Source organism: Pempheris klunzingeri, chromosome 20, assembly GCF_042242105.1.
Source record: "Pempheris klunzingeri isolate RE-2024b chromosome 20, fPemKlu1.hap1, whole genome shotgun sequence".
Taxonomy (NCBI): Eukaryota; Metazoa; Chordata; class Actinopteri; order Acropomatiformes; family Pempheridae; genus Pempheris; species Pempheris klunzingeri.
The window spans coordinates 14,313,531-14,327,770 of record NC_092031.1 but is presented as its reverse complement, the minus strand read 5'-3'; the positions used below and the strand labels follow the sequence as shown (position 1 = coordinate 14,327,770).

Here is a 14,240-nt window from a genome sequence, read left to right as displayed (position 1 = left end):
TGTGGAGCTACTGGTCACAGGGAATGCTCTCTGTCATATTCCCAAAGCCTTTACAAGGGAAAATACTGTGTGGGCATTTCAGCCTAGAAACAGTCAATCTGACTGTCAGGTTAAAGCCAAATTATTGTGATGGATCCACCTCTAGTGTAACTGGGGGTATACAGCACACAGTCTTGGTAGTACAAGATGTACACAAAGGTCAGAGGTGTGTACATGCGACGGATCTTCCCGAAACACGTTCCTCACAGAGAAACTGCGAATGGGCCAATCAGAAGCCTCGTTTCATCACAGGTACCCGGATGTACCCGTGGGGCAATTAGCTACGTCATTGTTCACCGCCGGACACCCGCTGGAAATAAGGAATGGATTTACAACCGCTATTAACGTATTCATAATAGATTCCAGGTAAGTGTGTTGTAACTTTCGTGATTGAGTGGCACTTTAAGTGTGTAGCGGTGATATTTCCGACGGCCTGAGCCGCTGAGATTTGTTGTAGTAGCCTTACACCGGTTCTCTGTCATGTCGGAGCGAGCAGCGCAGTGAGCACACACGGCCGCCGGTGTCGAGCCCCTCCTTTCTAAGCTAGTTGGACCTGCCATTACTCGGGCCCACGCACTGTAAATCTAATTCATTTCGAGGTGGAAACAAAATACTACCATTTAACAACTATGTTTCACAGTTATGTTGCTCCCCGCCATGTCGCTCAGCCTCCATCGTGCCGAGCTAGCTAGCAGCGTTAGCATCAATGTAATGTTAGCTCGGCTCGGTAGCTCTGTGTTACGTTCGCCGTTTCCATGGTGTCGGTGGCCTCTGGAGTCACTGGGTCCTCATCAGTTATTCTCTTCCAGTCCTCGGCCAGAAAAGAGAGGTTTTAAAGGGTGCTCCATCTCCTACACCGGCCACCGACGGGTTTGACGCGTGTTTTATGGAGGTTTAGCGGCGCTGCGTGTGAAGGGCCTAGCAGCCGTCTGCTAGCCAACATGAGCCAGTCTGCCGGAGCAGGTGGGAGGGAACAGCTGCTGTTGTAAACGTGCTTCCGACCAGGACATTTCCTCCTTCGGGCTCGTTCACTTGGTAACTTAAACACGGCGAAATAAATTTCATGTTAGGTCTCACAAGTTTGTTGATTTGGACATGTTCAAACTAGAAGAGAATAGCTTGACATTGTCTTCTGACGTTTGCTTATTTCAAAGGAAACCTTGCAAAGTGCTTATATATGCTTTCAACAGAAGCTGAGTGGATCTGGTTTTTAGAAACAAGCGGTGGCTGAATAATAAATATTACTAACCTAGTTTCAGGCCCTGCTATTGTTTTGTTCAAAGCTTTTGTAAATTGATCCGCTTGCTAAGTGTGATCAATCAGCCAAGACTTTTTCTCCAACATCAAGCCACTACGTCTCTTGTTTAGTCCTAGTATAAAATTCTAGCGATACTAATAGCATGCTGAGAGATTTAGTTATTCCAGCCTGCTCCCACTGACTTTGTTATATGAGTAATCTGCAATACAGTTGCTGGCACTTTAGTGTCCTCTGGCAATGTAGGATATCCCTGACATCCCAAGGCATCTATAATTTAGTGTGTGTTTCATTTATCCAGGACAGTCGAAGAAGTTGAGAAAATATTATCATTCTATATATTAATTCAGCTGGTCAACACCAAGGCATTTAGATTGTGTCGTGTGCAACACACAGATATGTCTGCATATAGAGCAACAACAGAAATGTAAAAAACAAAACGAAACCTTGGACTTGAACTGTATTTTCTGCCCCTCATACAGCAATGAACAATGACCATAGTTGACAGATCTTCAGAAAAGTCTGACCACGAGTCAGTCGGGTGTAAGCGATCTCCCTTCACCAGTGGAGACGTGGGGATGGAAGGCAGCTGTTCCAGCAGCTGGGCAATGGGTCCCACCATGCCCAGTGACTCTCCGAGGCTGAAGGCTCCAGGAGGCTGCCTGGGCCCAACGCCCGGAGCTGCAGTCTACAACAGTACACCCTCCTCTGTGGATCGGCCCAAGGAGCAAGGTAGGAGCAAGGGTTTTTATCAGCTGTGTATTTAATGCATGTGTCACTGTGTTCTGGGAGGAAACTATTTAGGATGTTGGCTGGTTACACATATTCCATTGCGTGCAGACCTGGGCTCAGCCAAGTTATACTCTCTGCTTTATTTATCCTTCACCCCTCACCCCCTGTTATCAAAGAGTGATGTTGTGAAGACTGATGTTGACTTTGTGAGTTCTCAAAACAAATGCAGGTTCAAAACATAATGTTTTTTACCTGTGGCTATCTTAAGTAGTTTTCACAAAAAAGACCATGTTGCTAATTTCCATTTTCTGTTGCAGAACAGGCTGTTGTTGGTTTTAATAACACACTCTTGCAAAGCTAATTGTTATGTGGAATCTTACACATAAACAATACAAAGCTGCGCTAATGAAGCTAAGCTTGTTTCTACTGTTGAGTGTGACAGAACCGTTTAGTGGGTGTTGTGCGGCTGCTTTCACTCTACTTTCATTCATCCAGTTGCATAACCAAGCCAGTTTTAAAGTGAGAGCATGATCAATCAGCTTGTGACGCAGTTGGTGTTTTGACATAAAGATCAGCAGCAGAGTTTAAGCAGGAACAAAAGAGAAAGTAAACTCTATCTGGTCTTAACTTCTTCAGCTGGTTTTACAGTCAGAATCTCATTATGTAACTGGTTAGACTGATAGCTATGCCTGAAAGGTTCTGATATTCCCTTACTACGTGCTGGTGTGTACTTAAACAGGCACTCGTTGATGTCCTTGACCTGGCAAATGCATTGAATCTAATTTTAGTAATGATGTTGGCTCTGTGTGTCCAGTGATAAGCAGTGATGACGGCATTGACTTGCCCCAGAAGGTCCTCTTCCCTGCAGAGCGGCTCAACCTAAAGTGGACCCAGGTTCACCGCATTGGTGCTGGCCTGCAGAACATGGGGAACACTTGCTTCCTCAACTCAGCCCTGCAGTGTCTCACCTACACCCCTCCGTTTGCCAACTACATGCTGACGCGAGAACACTCAAAAACATGTACGTTTGTGTTTTATGGTGCTTCTTTGTGCAAAGGAGATGATTGTGTAATTGTACAGTCATGTAATAATAACAATAGTGTGTATGCTGTGTTGCAGCATTCACACACATTATTGCATCTATCTTGGTCACTTCGGCACTATCTATGAGCTGCTTTCTCGCATGATTCAGGTCTTACTCATCAATATTTTGTCCATCTGTCCTGCTGCAGGTCACGAGCCGGGATTCTGTATGATGTGCACCATGCAAAACCACATCATTCAGGTTTTTGCCAACTCTGGGAATGTTATTAAGCCCATTGGTGTGCTCAATGAGCTCAAAAGTAAGTGGTTGTTTGTGGATCTGAAACACTGAAGTGGCACCTTTTTTCTAAAATTGTTTACATGAAATGAATGACAGGAGGCGCTGTGTAGCTGTTTACCTTTTTAATTTTGGAGGGAAATTTGGTGGTGAGAGTTTGTGGCTTGAGTTTTTAATTTTCTATCTACATTTAAGTAAAATACATTTATCAGCCTCTTGCATGTCTCACTAATGTGTGTTTTTTTCTCTCACAGGGATTGCAAAGCACTTCCGCTATGGAAGCCAGGAGGATGCCCACGAGTTCCTGCGGTACACAGTGGATGCTATGCAAAAGTCCTGCTTACCTGGAACCAAGTAAGTTTCATCCATTTGTAAAACCATACACAGCTTAGGATAACACAACTATATGCTTACCTGGCTTTTCTTTAATAATTAGTTATTTAATTTTCACATTGGTCATAAACTGTGAAGGGTAATAATCATATATTCCATGTATTCCGTATTGTGCTGATATAAATCTTGGATGAAAAAACTATATGTAGACACTTTCGTGTTTTTCTGCTGTCGTGTATAAAAATCAGTGTAGAGTCATTGCCGTCTAGGTTATGTACACACATGAGGCACACATGCATGTTTAATAGACATACTCACCACTGTGGTTCTCAAGGGACGTGTAAAAACGGATTTTAGGAACCTCAAGTATCAGGTCGATCCTTATTCTGTAGTAACAGGTGGCCTCTCAACTAATTACTCTTGCTCTAATTCCTCCCTTCCTCACTCCTGCTCTCTGGCCCGTAATGTGCTGTGACTTGTCAATGAACAATACTGTAAAGTGACATTGCTTTCTCTTTAGTCAGAGAATATTTGTTTGTTGGATTAATAAAGCAACCAATTATATCATTGATGTCACTGTTTTTTTTTCCCCTCCTCATATTTGTCTTTGTGAAAGATTGGACAGGCAAACGCAGGCAACCACTTTCATCCATCAAGTATTTGGCGGGTATCTAAGGTCCAGAGGTAAGTTATTAGTGTTGATTTGTTTTCTTCATTCATCTTTCTACGTGAGGTCTTGTTTTTTATAAATATAAATACTGTTTTTTTTTTCTTTTTCAGTTAAATGTTTAAACTGCAAAGCAGTCTCGGATACATTTGACCCTTTTTTGGATATTACTCTGGAAATTAAGGTAAATACACCAAAGTCTGTCATCTGTGGGCCTGATGTCTCTGTTTGCTGCAAATGTGTTACAAACTGATCAAGATATTTTTGCAAGGATGTTAAGAACAGTATCAAAATCACATTTTCTCTCTGCGCAGACGGCTCCCAGTGTCTCCAAGGCTCTGGAGCAGTTTGTCAAGCCAGAACAGCTGGATGGAGAAAACGCCTACAAATGCACCAAGTCAGTTGTTTTACAGACAAAAAGAATTTACCAAATAAAACAAGAAAGAGCCATTTATTTGATTGTTCATATATGTGCTTGCCAGCTAGTTAACTGAAAATCTGTTTCAGGTGCAAAAAAATGGTCACAGCCTCAAAGAGATTTACCATCCACCGCAGCTCCAATGTGCTCACCCTCTCACTCAAACGCTTTGCAAACTTCAGTGGAGGCAAAATCACAAAGGTAACATGAATTGACTCTAATATTCAGAACCCATAATTGAGGGTAGCTTGATATTAATCTGCAGTTTTTTGGTCATCAGGACGTGAAATATCCAGAGTACCTGGACCTGCGGCCCTTCATGTCTCAAACCCAAGGGGAGCCCCAGGTCTATGGACTGTATGCTGTGCTGGTCCACTCTGGATTCAGCTGTCATGCTGGACACTACTTCTGCTATATTAAGGTACTGGCACTGATACGGACCACTGTTCTTATCTGTCAGGGCGTTCTGCTGCCAAGAACACATACAGCACATATATCTCTCAAACACTGGGTTCTCACTGTCATGGAAAACTTGGAAATGTCATGGAATTTCAAAAGCTTGTTTTCCAGGCCTGGAAAAGTCATAGAATTCATAAAAACCTTGAAAGCTTTGGAAAACTCATGGAATTTGTGAATTGACATCAGTTGTTTTAGAAATGATCGCAGATATACTTCTATGTAATTTAACATAATGGCAAACTCATTTTCCATAGCTGTAATGTAATGTCTTTGAAGTGGCTTTCATATAATGTTAGACAGAGACTCTGAAACAATGCCAAAATACAGTGTATCACTACATAGGCCACAGAGGACACACCTCCTGTATTTTTAGTGCTTGTTGTATTTTACATTATTTATTGTGGAACATTCCTGTTTTAGTTAAGTAGTTTCCATATAATGAGATGCAATAAGTCCAAAGCACAGGGCAATATAAAGAGATGTCTCCTGTTTGTCCAGTGTAGTAATAATTTCTGACTTCACATAATATGGAAATTTTATTTTGAGTCTTTTGAAAAGTCAATTTTGAATTTGTGTCAACACAAATGTGTGGGAACCCTGATAACATTTGAATTCAGTATTCCTGTGACTCTTAACAGACCAAGGTCTTAGTTTGAGTGTGTACAAGCATACAAACATGAGCATTATTCTGTTACGTATATGTATGATAACACATTTATATATGGTGACTTTTGGACAGTCAAAAGTTCTGATATTTGTAACGCCTCAAAGCCAATTCAGAAACTGAAACGGAGAAAAGTAACATTTGCGTAACAATGATGAGTCTGTTCAGCAAATATGTTAAAACCTGCCAACTGTTGTGTTGTGTCTAACAGGCAAGCAATGGGCAGTGGTACCAGATGAACGACTCCTCTGTTTCTGTCAGTGACATCAGGTCTGTCCTCAACCAGCAGGCCTATGTCCTTTTCTACATCAAGTGAGTAAACTGTTCTTTTTTTTTTTTTTTTTAATGTTGTGGTCATAAGTGAACTTGGATTCAGAATTAATGGGTAATAAGAGAATTATAATCAAAGCAATCATGTAGTGTCTGTTTGCCCCCTCGTGCTCAATAAAGTTTAAATACAGTTTAGCGTTGAATGATTCTTTCAATTATCAACTTTGTGGTAACATTTCAGCTCAACTACTCACACAACTAATATTGCAATACATATCCGCCCCCCGTTATTGTTAATGAAACATTAAAGTCTCAAGATCTGTAACATGAACCCTGTCACCCAATTAACATTGGTCATTTAAAATGTTTCCTATCGCTAATGTTCCCGTTTTTATTTTGTGTCATCAGGTCCAGTGACGTGAAGAAAACGGGGGACTACAGCCACATGAGCCATAACCCAGGCATCCCTGGTCAGTCGTCTCCACGACCGGTGGTGATACCACGCATCAACACCACCGTCCACCACAACAACATTGGCTTCATAGGTCCCCAGTTGCCGCCACACATGGCCAAGGTACTGCACACTTGCTTACATCTAAATACATATTTGAATGCTATCAATTAAAGGTGTATAGTCAGTGTTTGTCCTGAACACTCAATCAATGTTCTTGTGTCCTTTTTGTTTCCTCCTCAGAGCACGCTGCATGTTAATGGGAATGGATCTCTGAGGGACTATCCCACCAACTCCAAGCCCAGCACCAGCAGCAGTGTTGTGGGAAAGCCTAGCCATGGACTGGCCTCTTCCTCTTCCATCTCCCACTCAATTAGCCGCCCCACAATGATCCCAGACCACGACAAACGCCAGAAGCTTTCATTCTTCATTGGACAAGGCAAACAGAACCGCCCATCCTCCTCTTCGTCCTCTTACAGCCAGCCGTCCTCTGCCAGCAGCAGCAGCAGCTCCTCCTCCTCCTCCTCGTCCTCCTCCTCCTCCTCCAGCAGCAGCTCCTCCTCCTCCAGCTCTTTATCCTCCTCACAGTCTACCTCAGACGTCCACTCAGACATTCGCTTTGTTCCACGTCAGCTAAACCACGTTAACGGCACATCTTGCAGTAATGGGGGTCACCACGCTGGAGGGAATGGAGCGTCATTCTTGGTGCCATACGGCCAAGAGTCCTCAGAGGAGTCGGACCAGGAGAACTGCGGCACTCTGGATAACGGCTGTTTAGCCAAGTCTCACCTTAATGGAAACAACAGAACGGGAGAGGTCTTTGATAAATCTCCTCAAGCCACCAACGGAGAGTCAGGAGTGCACCACAATGGTAACAGACTAAATGGATCGACCTATGGCCTCTCTAAATCCAGTCAGAACGGACACCATTACGGACACCACAAAGTGAATGGACACAACAATCCTGATAAAGTAATTTAGAATCTTTGTGGTTTTGCTAACTTCTAATAATATATTGATGAGATCAAGAGCCGTAGTTGTGTGTCTAAATTGTCTCATGTTTTTGCTCCTCAGATCTCTGGCAGTAATCACAGCAGTTCATCCTCTGTGGCTACTGTTGCTGCTAATGGACTAGACAGTGACCATAGTGAAACAAGGTAAGTTCACTTACACACTGTCACTGTCACACTGAGCTGGAAAAAAGTGAATAATCTGTCAACCACATATTGGGTAATTAATCTTTGAGTAGTGAGCTTAGGTTACTGTAATTGGTTTCAAACTAGTTTATTACTTAAATCAGTTTCAATGCACCTAAAAGTGTGGTAGTAGGAAGTATTTATACGCTTGTATGTTCTGTTTGTTTTTCCAGCAAAGAGACACGTACATCTGGCTCATCCCAGGCCAGCTCCTCCCAGAGCAACCATCCTGCTGCTAGTGAAAGCCAGCAGCTCTCCACTCCTGACACAAGGGCTAAAACTGTGTCCGAACCGCTGCCTCAGCCTACAGCATCCCCCGCTGTTAGCTCTCCACCTTCAGCTACTGCTACAAAGACCCATTCCGTCACAACCAGAGAATCTGCTTCCTCTTCTGCTCATCATGGCAGCATCAGTGCGGCCTTATCCATCCAGCCAGACTGCTCCCAAAGCACCACCTCTGCAGCTCCACGGAGGCTCAGCAGAAGTGGGGATGAAGCAATGGATCCACCACAGACCAGTGGTCCGTCAGCAGGGACTGAAGGGCGTACAGATGATAAAGAGCAGCACCAGTCCAAGCCCAGTTCTAGAGGCAGTGAAAGACAGTCTTCCCGAGACAGGGAGCGACACAGACCGTACTCTGATCGGAGCAGAGACAGGGAGAGACACTACAGGGACAGGAGTCAGGAGCGGGAAAGTGACGGTGATCGTTACCGCTACAGACGGGACTACCGAGATTCCAACCAGTATCATCGCTCCCACAGGGATCGTTTGCCTCCTTACAATCGTTACTACAGGGACTGGGAGCCTGAGCGTCGCTGGGAGCGGGCCGTCGTCTACCATCCCAGGGAGCGCGATCGTGACAGGTGCTCTCACCATTACCACCACTATCACCACCACCGGTCCAGAGAGGACTGGGACCGTGAGCGGAGGGGGCACCGCGAGGAGTCTAATAGTCGCTGGAGGTGGCAGGAGGAGAGTCGAGAATCCCGGGTGATGAAGGACAAGAGCAACGGCAGGGAGAGGGACTTTTACCAGTCAAAAGAGGAGACTTCCTCGCCTGCCACAGAGCCAGAAGCCTCCACGAAGGCCAAGGGCTCGCCCCCTCAGGCTCGTCCCTCCACGCTTGAATTGGCTCAGAACAGGGAGGATCAGAGTCACCAGAGGACTGCTGACCCTCTGAGCAGGGAGAGCGACGACAGCTCTGAGGCTCGGCGCTCTAAAAAACACAAAAAGAGCAAGAAAAAGAAGAAGTCAAAGGATAAAGACAGACACCACGAGAGCGGGTGGGTGACACCTTCATTCTGTAGACACTTCTTTGTGTACGCTTTGTTTTAGTAATATTTACCATTTTTCACAACCATTCAGTGTTGGAGGATCACTGTCACTATCCTACATTACAACATGAATTGCATGATTTCATTCTCATTATTTTGGCCCCAAAACAATTACTTAATTATTCAAATTCTTGTTTTAGCACATTTTCAATAGTGGAAAATCTGCTGAGCATTTTTAACTTTTAGTTGAAGAAACAAGACATTTAAAGACTTTATCTTCGGCTCTGTGAGGATGTTATTTGGCATTCTCTCACTATTTGATATTTTCCAGCCCTGTTGTGTTTTTTAGATGATGACAAAGCCTCATTCGGGTTTGGATTTGATTGGGATTGTGAATAATCATGCTTCGTGTTCTGTCTTCCCCCAGAAGCTCTGATGTGGATTCAGGGCGAGCCACTGAAACAAAAAAGAAGAAGAAGAAAAAGCGGAGGCAGCGGGACAGCGAGGCCGAGCAGCACAGCCCAGGAGCAGCTCAGAGCCACAAGAACAGAAGCAGCGAGGAGAGGGAGAGCCGCAAGCGACGCTACTACGACACAGAGGACGCTAAACGCGACAATGGTCTCTCGCCAGAAAAACGCCGGCGCACAGACTGCGCTGACGGCAGCAGTGACCATCTACTGCTCTCTCACCACGCCTCACCCACAAACGGTTCAACACACCGCTATCTCAACGGACACACAGGTACGATGGGTTTTTCACATTCAGTCGGCCTCAGAAGTCACTAAAGAGCTGAAACAAATGCTGCTGTGGAGCTTGTCCATCTAAAGTGGTTTTTTGTTGTTGTTCTTTTTCTTCCAGGAAATGGTTACAGCCAAACCAATGGCGACTCCCACAGATTCTCCAGTGGCTTGAAACACTGACTCTGTGAGTGGGCGCCTTTTTTAATGATTATCACAGTATGTTCTAGTACAGTCACTGCTAATGAATAGTAGGAAGTCATAGCTGTGCAAACCGATTGTATTGAAGGCCTCTTCTTTTTCGTTTCAGACACATCAACACCATTTTAACAACAGCAGAGGAATGACATCAGATTTTTGACGTGGTGCTTCTTCATCGGGAATATAATGTATTTTTACCACAACTAAAGTGTTTTAAATGTTCAAAAATCTTTTTTTTTTAAGGCATTGATTTGTTTTGCGTAATTCTCCTAACTATGGTTAAAAAAAACTGTCACCTGTTGAACATTTATGATGAGAAAAAAAAAAAAAAAGAAGTTAATATATACTTGTATGAACACAAACAAAGCCTGGAGCTTAAACATCTCAACTGCTGCTGATCAGTGGAACTCAGGACTTGAAAACTTGTTAACATCCATCACAGATATCCACCTGCTTCAAATCAGAGCAAAACAAAAGGGAAACGTTTTTGCCTAAGAGAAGAACTGAAAGGCATCATGTTGGCTGCAAGTTTAAGATGTCACCATATCTACAGAGCCGATACGCTTTTGAGTTTTTGATCCCACTGGGAGCGGACAAACTAACAGAGGGAGATCTTCATGAATTGGACAGTGCAGTGGTGGAAACAAGGCTTCGCTGACTGATACCTCCACGTTAACCCTGGACAGACTTGAGGACATTTCCCAGCTTCTTTTTGTTTTTTTCTCATTTCCATGTTGCTCCGAAGCCTAAGATTCACTCTCTGTAATTTTTAAACTTTTTTACAGAAGCGGAGGTTTTTCTCTGGATCACGCCTCTCCCTCCTCTCACATGTTTTTTTCCTTTTTAACATTTAAAAAAAAAAAACACACATCAAAAATTTGTCATTATGGCTGTGGACCATTTGTGTTTGCTTTTTAATGAAAAATACAGTTTGTGTCTTCTAGCGTCATAAAAATACTGTGAATTTAATTTTGAACTGTACTATCAGTTATTTTTATATGTAAAAATCCTGTATCAGGGTTATCAGTAGATGTTTTGCTTTGTTTTTAGAAAAACTGTTAATTTTGACCATATTTTCTGGACAAAAATCTGTAATGAGTATGATTTTTTTTTTTTTTTTTTTTTTTTTTTTTCTTCAACTTTAGACAGAAGTTGAAAAACTGCTGTTATATCTTTAGTTTAGCATGTCCGAATTTATACATTGTATAAGGTAAAAGCCTTAAAATACATTTGTTAATGTCAGAAATTGTAATTTGTTCCAGTTTCTTTTGACTTCATTTACAAGCTGCGTTGAAACGAATGGAAAAATGCTGATTGAGTTGCCAGGGATTTTTGAACAGCTCCTGTCTGCCTTTTGTATTATGTACTAGGAATAGATTGATTGTATTCGAGCCTCTTGTTGAACAAGCTTTCCACTGCAGTTAAATTATGTAGATACATTACGTGAGGGTGGAAATTGAGAGCACTTCTGTATTCAGGTTTTGTTAAATACACACACTTTTCCAGCTATTCTGATCAGTTAGACTGCTCAGCTTGACTACCTTTTATTCACAGCACTGTTTCCATGTTAGGAACAACCAAAGACCGGGTAAGTTTAGCGAGTCAAGCTAAGTTCTCACTAAATTTAAATGTACACAAAAACTTTTTGATCAGCATGAATTTTTATTCAAAGTCTTCATCAAAGTATTGAGGAGCTGTTTCCCCCAAACGGAGCTCAAACCATATTTAAACCTCAAAACTCAGCTGCGAGCTGGCTTGATCAGTTTGGGGAAAAACAGTTCTCAGATTCCAGTCAGCTTTCACACAATATTTAAGGGTGTTTTTGAGCCTGTCTGTGTCCTGTGCTCTCCTGTCGAACTCGGCACAGAGCGTTTCCTTTCATATAGCATCATGTATTATCTGATCTCCAGTAATAACAGTGTGAGGAGGTCTCACTGCTCCGCAAAGAGCTCCGCAAAGTCCCTCCTCCACTATTGTAAACTGTCAGCTGTTAAACTAAAAAGGTGAACGGGTATAGGCTACGGCCGTTATGATTTACATGCTACATAAACACAACAAAGGGGAAATAAAATGGTATGTACATCATATACTATACATGCATAATGTAAATCGTGGGGCTGCCTCTTTTGTTTAACAACTTAAGAAAATAAATACAAAAGAAATGAACTTGATCACAGAGGTGGATCTTCAATATATAAGATGAGTCACTTAAAAGGGTCATTACACTCGTTATTATGTAAAGTATTATTCCTCAACCTGCATCCATTTCTTTGCCTTCTATGAGGAAATAAGGGAGCGTACTCTAAATGAAGTATGAGTTTCATTTTCTAGAATAAATCTGAGTGTTTGCATATACAGATTCAGTCACTTGAGGGTTAATCAGACCAGCTGATTTATGAGCTTGAGGCTTTCTGTAGTTGCAGGATACTACAAAACATTGTTGGTGTTGGCAGTTGTCAGAGGACATTTGAGGTGAAGATAATAAAACGTTGACTGGCATCTGGGAGGCTCGCTGGCAGGTGACCAACCAGGCGAGCTGGTCTGGACGAAAGGAATGCCGTGTGATGAGGGTGGATGCTCAGGTTTCAAATCCTCATCCTGCACTTGCACAGTGCAGGAGATTTGAATCCTTGTGCGTCCAGCAGAGGGCACTCTTGTCACAGCCGCTCCTTTCCTGTGGCTGCGTCCATTCCAGTCCCGGCTGTTCCTCCAGAAAACTGTAGTCCTCATCCTTTTGTTCATTTTTCATCGTCCAGCCCAGTAAAGATTATGCGCACAGTTCCCAAATGGCACATCAGTGTTCAAAGTCTGTGCCGGATTGAGTAAAACCTTCATATCAACTGAGAATTGCGGCGCAGACAATCTTCAGGTGGCAATAAACCTGATCCATTGCAGTCTGAAAAACTCCCACCTGTGTCTGCTGCTTGTCCTCCAGCCCTGACAGAACAAACGGGAGGCCTTCATAACACACACACACACACACAAAACGTGAGGTCTCTGCTGGTCACAGACATGGTGGCGATGCAGATGTGGCTGAAGGTGGGCGGTCATCATTTCTTATTGGCTATCCTCCGCTTCCTGGTGGCCAGCATGTCGTAGAAAGGATCCCTGCTGATGCTTGCTCTGTGGAGAGAGGACAGGAAGTATCGGATCACAGATCGACCATTTAATCCTGCGTTCGCTGTCCAGATTATTTTGTCGTAAACATCGAGGACAAGATGTATTTTAAATACAGAGATTCAGAAACGTCTATTGCTATCAAGAGATGAAGAAAAACACTGTAACACGTGATCAGTTTGTGATGTCCAGAGCACTCCGAGACTATTTTGGGATGAAGTCCAGTAATTTCTCAGTGTACTAACTTGACCTTAATCTGTCGTGTCTCTATCAGTCAGTGCATCTTACCCAAAACGCATCACGTCTTATGTCTGCACTGCATTCTGCAGGGATGTAGAGAGAAACCTGTTTGATTCAGCGTGATCAACACCAACACCTGACATTTACTGTTTGTTACACCTCTCAAACCTGTCCCTCAATCAAACCCCTCTTGCTACACTATAAATAGTTCCAGACCTCATTCTTCATGTCATCCACAGAAAAAACAACACACCAAACAACAAAACCCACTCAATGATGCAACAAATATGGCTTCGACTAGTCAGTCGAAAGCCGTCTTAGAGGAGAAAGCTGTGAATCGAAATGTACGAAGTAAAAGAAGCCTGACAGGATACAGTCGCTGCTGATTTGTTTCCACTAGTGTCTCCATGTCACTATGACTGCTTGTTTGTTAACTTTCAGCCCTGCAGATTTCCGGGGGGAGTGCACACGTGATAGTGTGCTAGTTCACGGAAAGCTCTGGTCACCACAAAACTCTTCTTTAAAGTACTATAAAGAAAAAAATATAAATGCATTATTGGCTGCCCTGACTCCATAACTGGGATACTGACACATTAGCAACAATAGTCCCTTTCCTTTCAACTCTGCTTTGGTCTCCACCAGCCCCTGAGGGAAATATGGGGCTAAATGTAACATTATGTTCACCAGTTGCTGACTTTGCCTCCTGTTTTGTGTTTGTCAAGGTTTTCTTCCTAAGAACTGTTTAGCCAAAAAGCAACTCAGTGACAGTGGTTACAGTGAACCACAACAGTGAGCTAAAATACTCCTGAGGAGACCTGCAGAGTCAGATGATCCTTATTTGTCAGTAAGAGTTACACAACTTTTAC

The 14,240-nt window shown here is 43.1% G+C and overlaps 2 protein-coding genes across 2 annotated transcripts in view; one reads left to right on the top strand and one right to left on the bottom strand.

The window, feature by feature from the left end:
- Window positions 1-333: 333 nt before the first annotated feature.
- usp42 (ubiquitin specific peptidase 42) lies at window positions 334-10,231 on the top strand. The gene is made up of 18 exons (XM_070851984.1): window positions 334-405; window positions 1,777-2,026; window positions 2,841-3,047; window positions 3,259-3,369; window positions 3,602-3,701; window positions 4,297-4,364; window positions 4,461-4,531; window positions 4,662-4,744; window positions 4,855-4,966; window positions 5,046-5,186; window positions 6,100-6,200; window positions 6,567-6,732; window positions 6,853-7,581; window positions 7,684-7,766; window positions 7,979-9,088; window positions 9,507-9,820; window positions 9,938-10,003; window positions 10,127-10,231. Exons 2-17 carry the CDS (start codon window positions 1,786-1,788, stop codon window positions 9,997-9,999), a joined length of 3,699 nt encoding a protein of 1,232 aa, XP_070708085.1. The 5' UTR covers window positions 334-405; window positions 1,777-1,785; the 3' UTR covers window positions 10,000-10,003; window positions 10,127-10,231.
- A 1,428-nt stretch (window positions 10,232-11,659) lies between these two features.
- Window positions 11,660-14,240, bottom strand: part of LOC139219867 (cytohesin-3-like) — a 31,861-nt gene continuing 29,280 nt past the window's right edge. Inside the window, exon 13 of the mRNA XM_070851865.1 lies at window positions 11,660-13,140. Coding sequence (XP_070707966.1) covers window positions 13,068-13,140 — 73 coding nt within the window. The 3' untranslated portion in view covers window positions 11,660-13,067. The remainder of the gene's footprint in view (window positions 13,141-14,240) is intronic.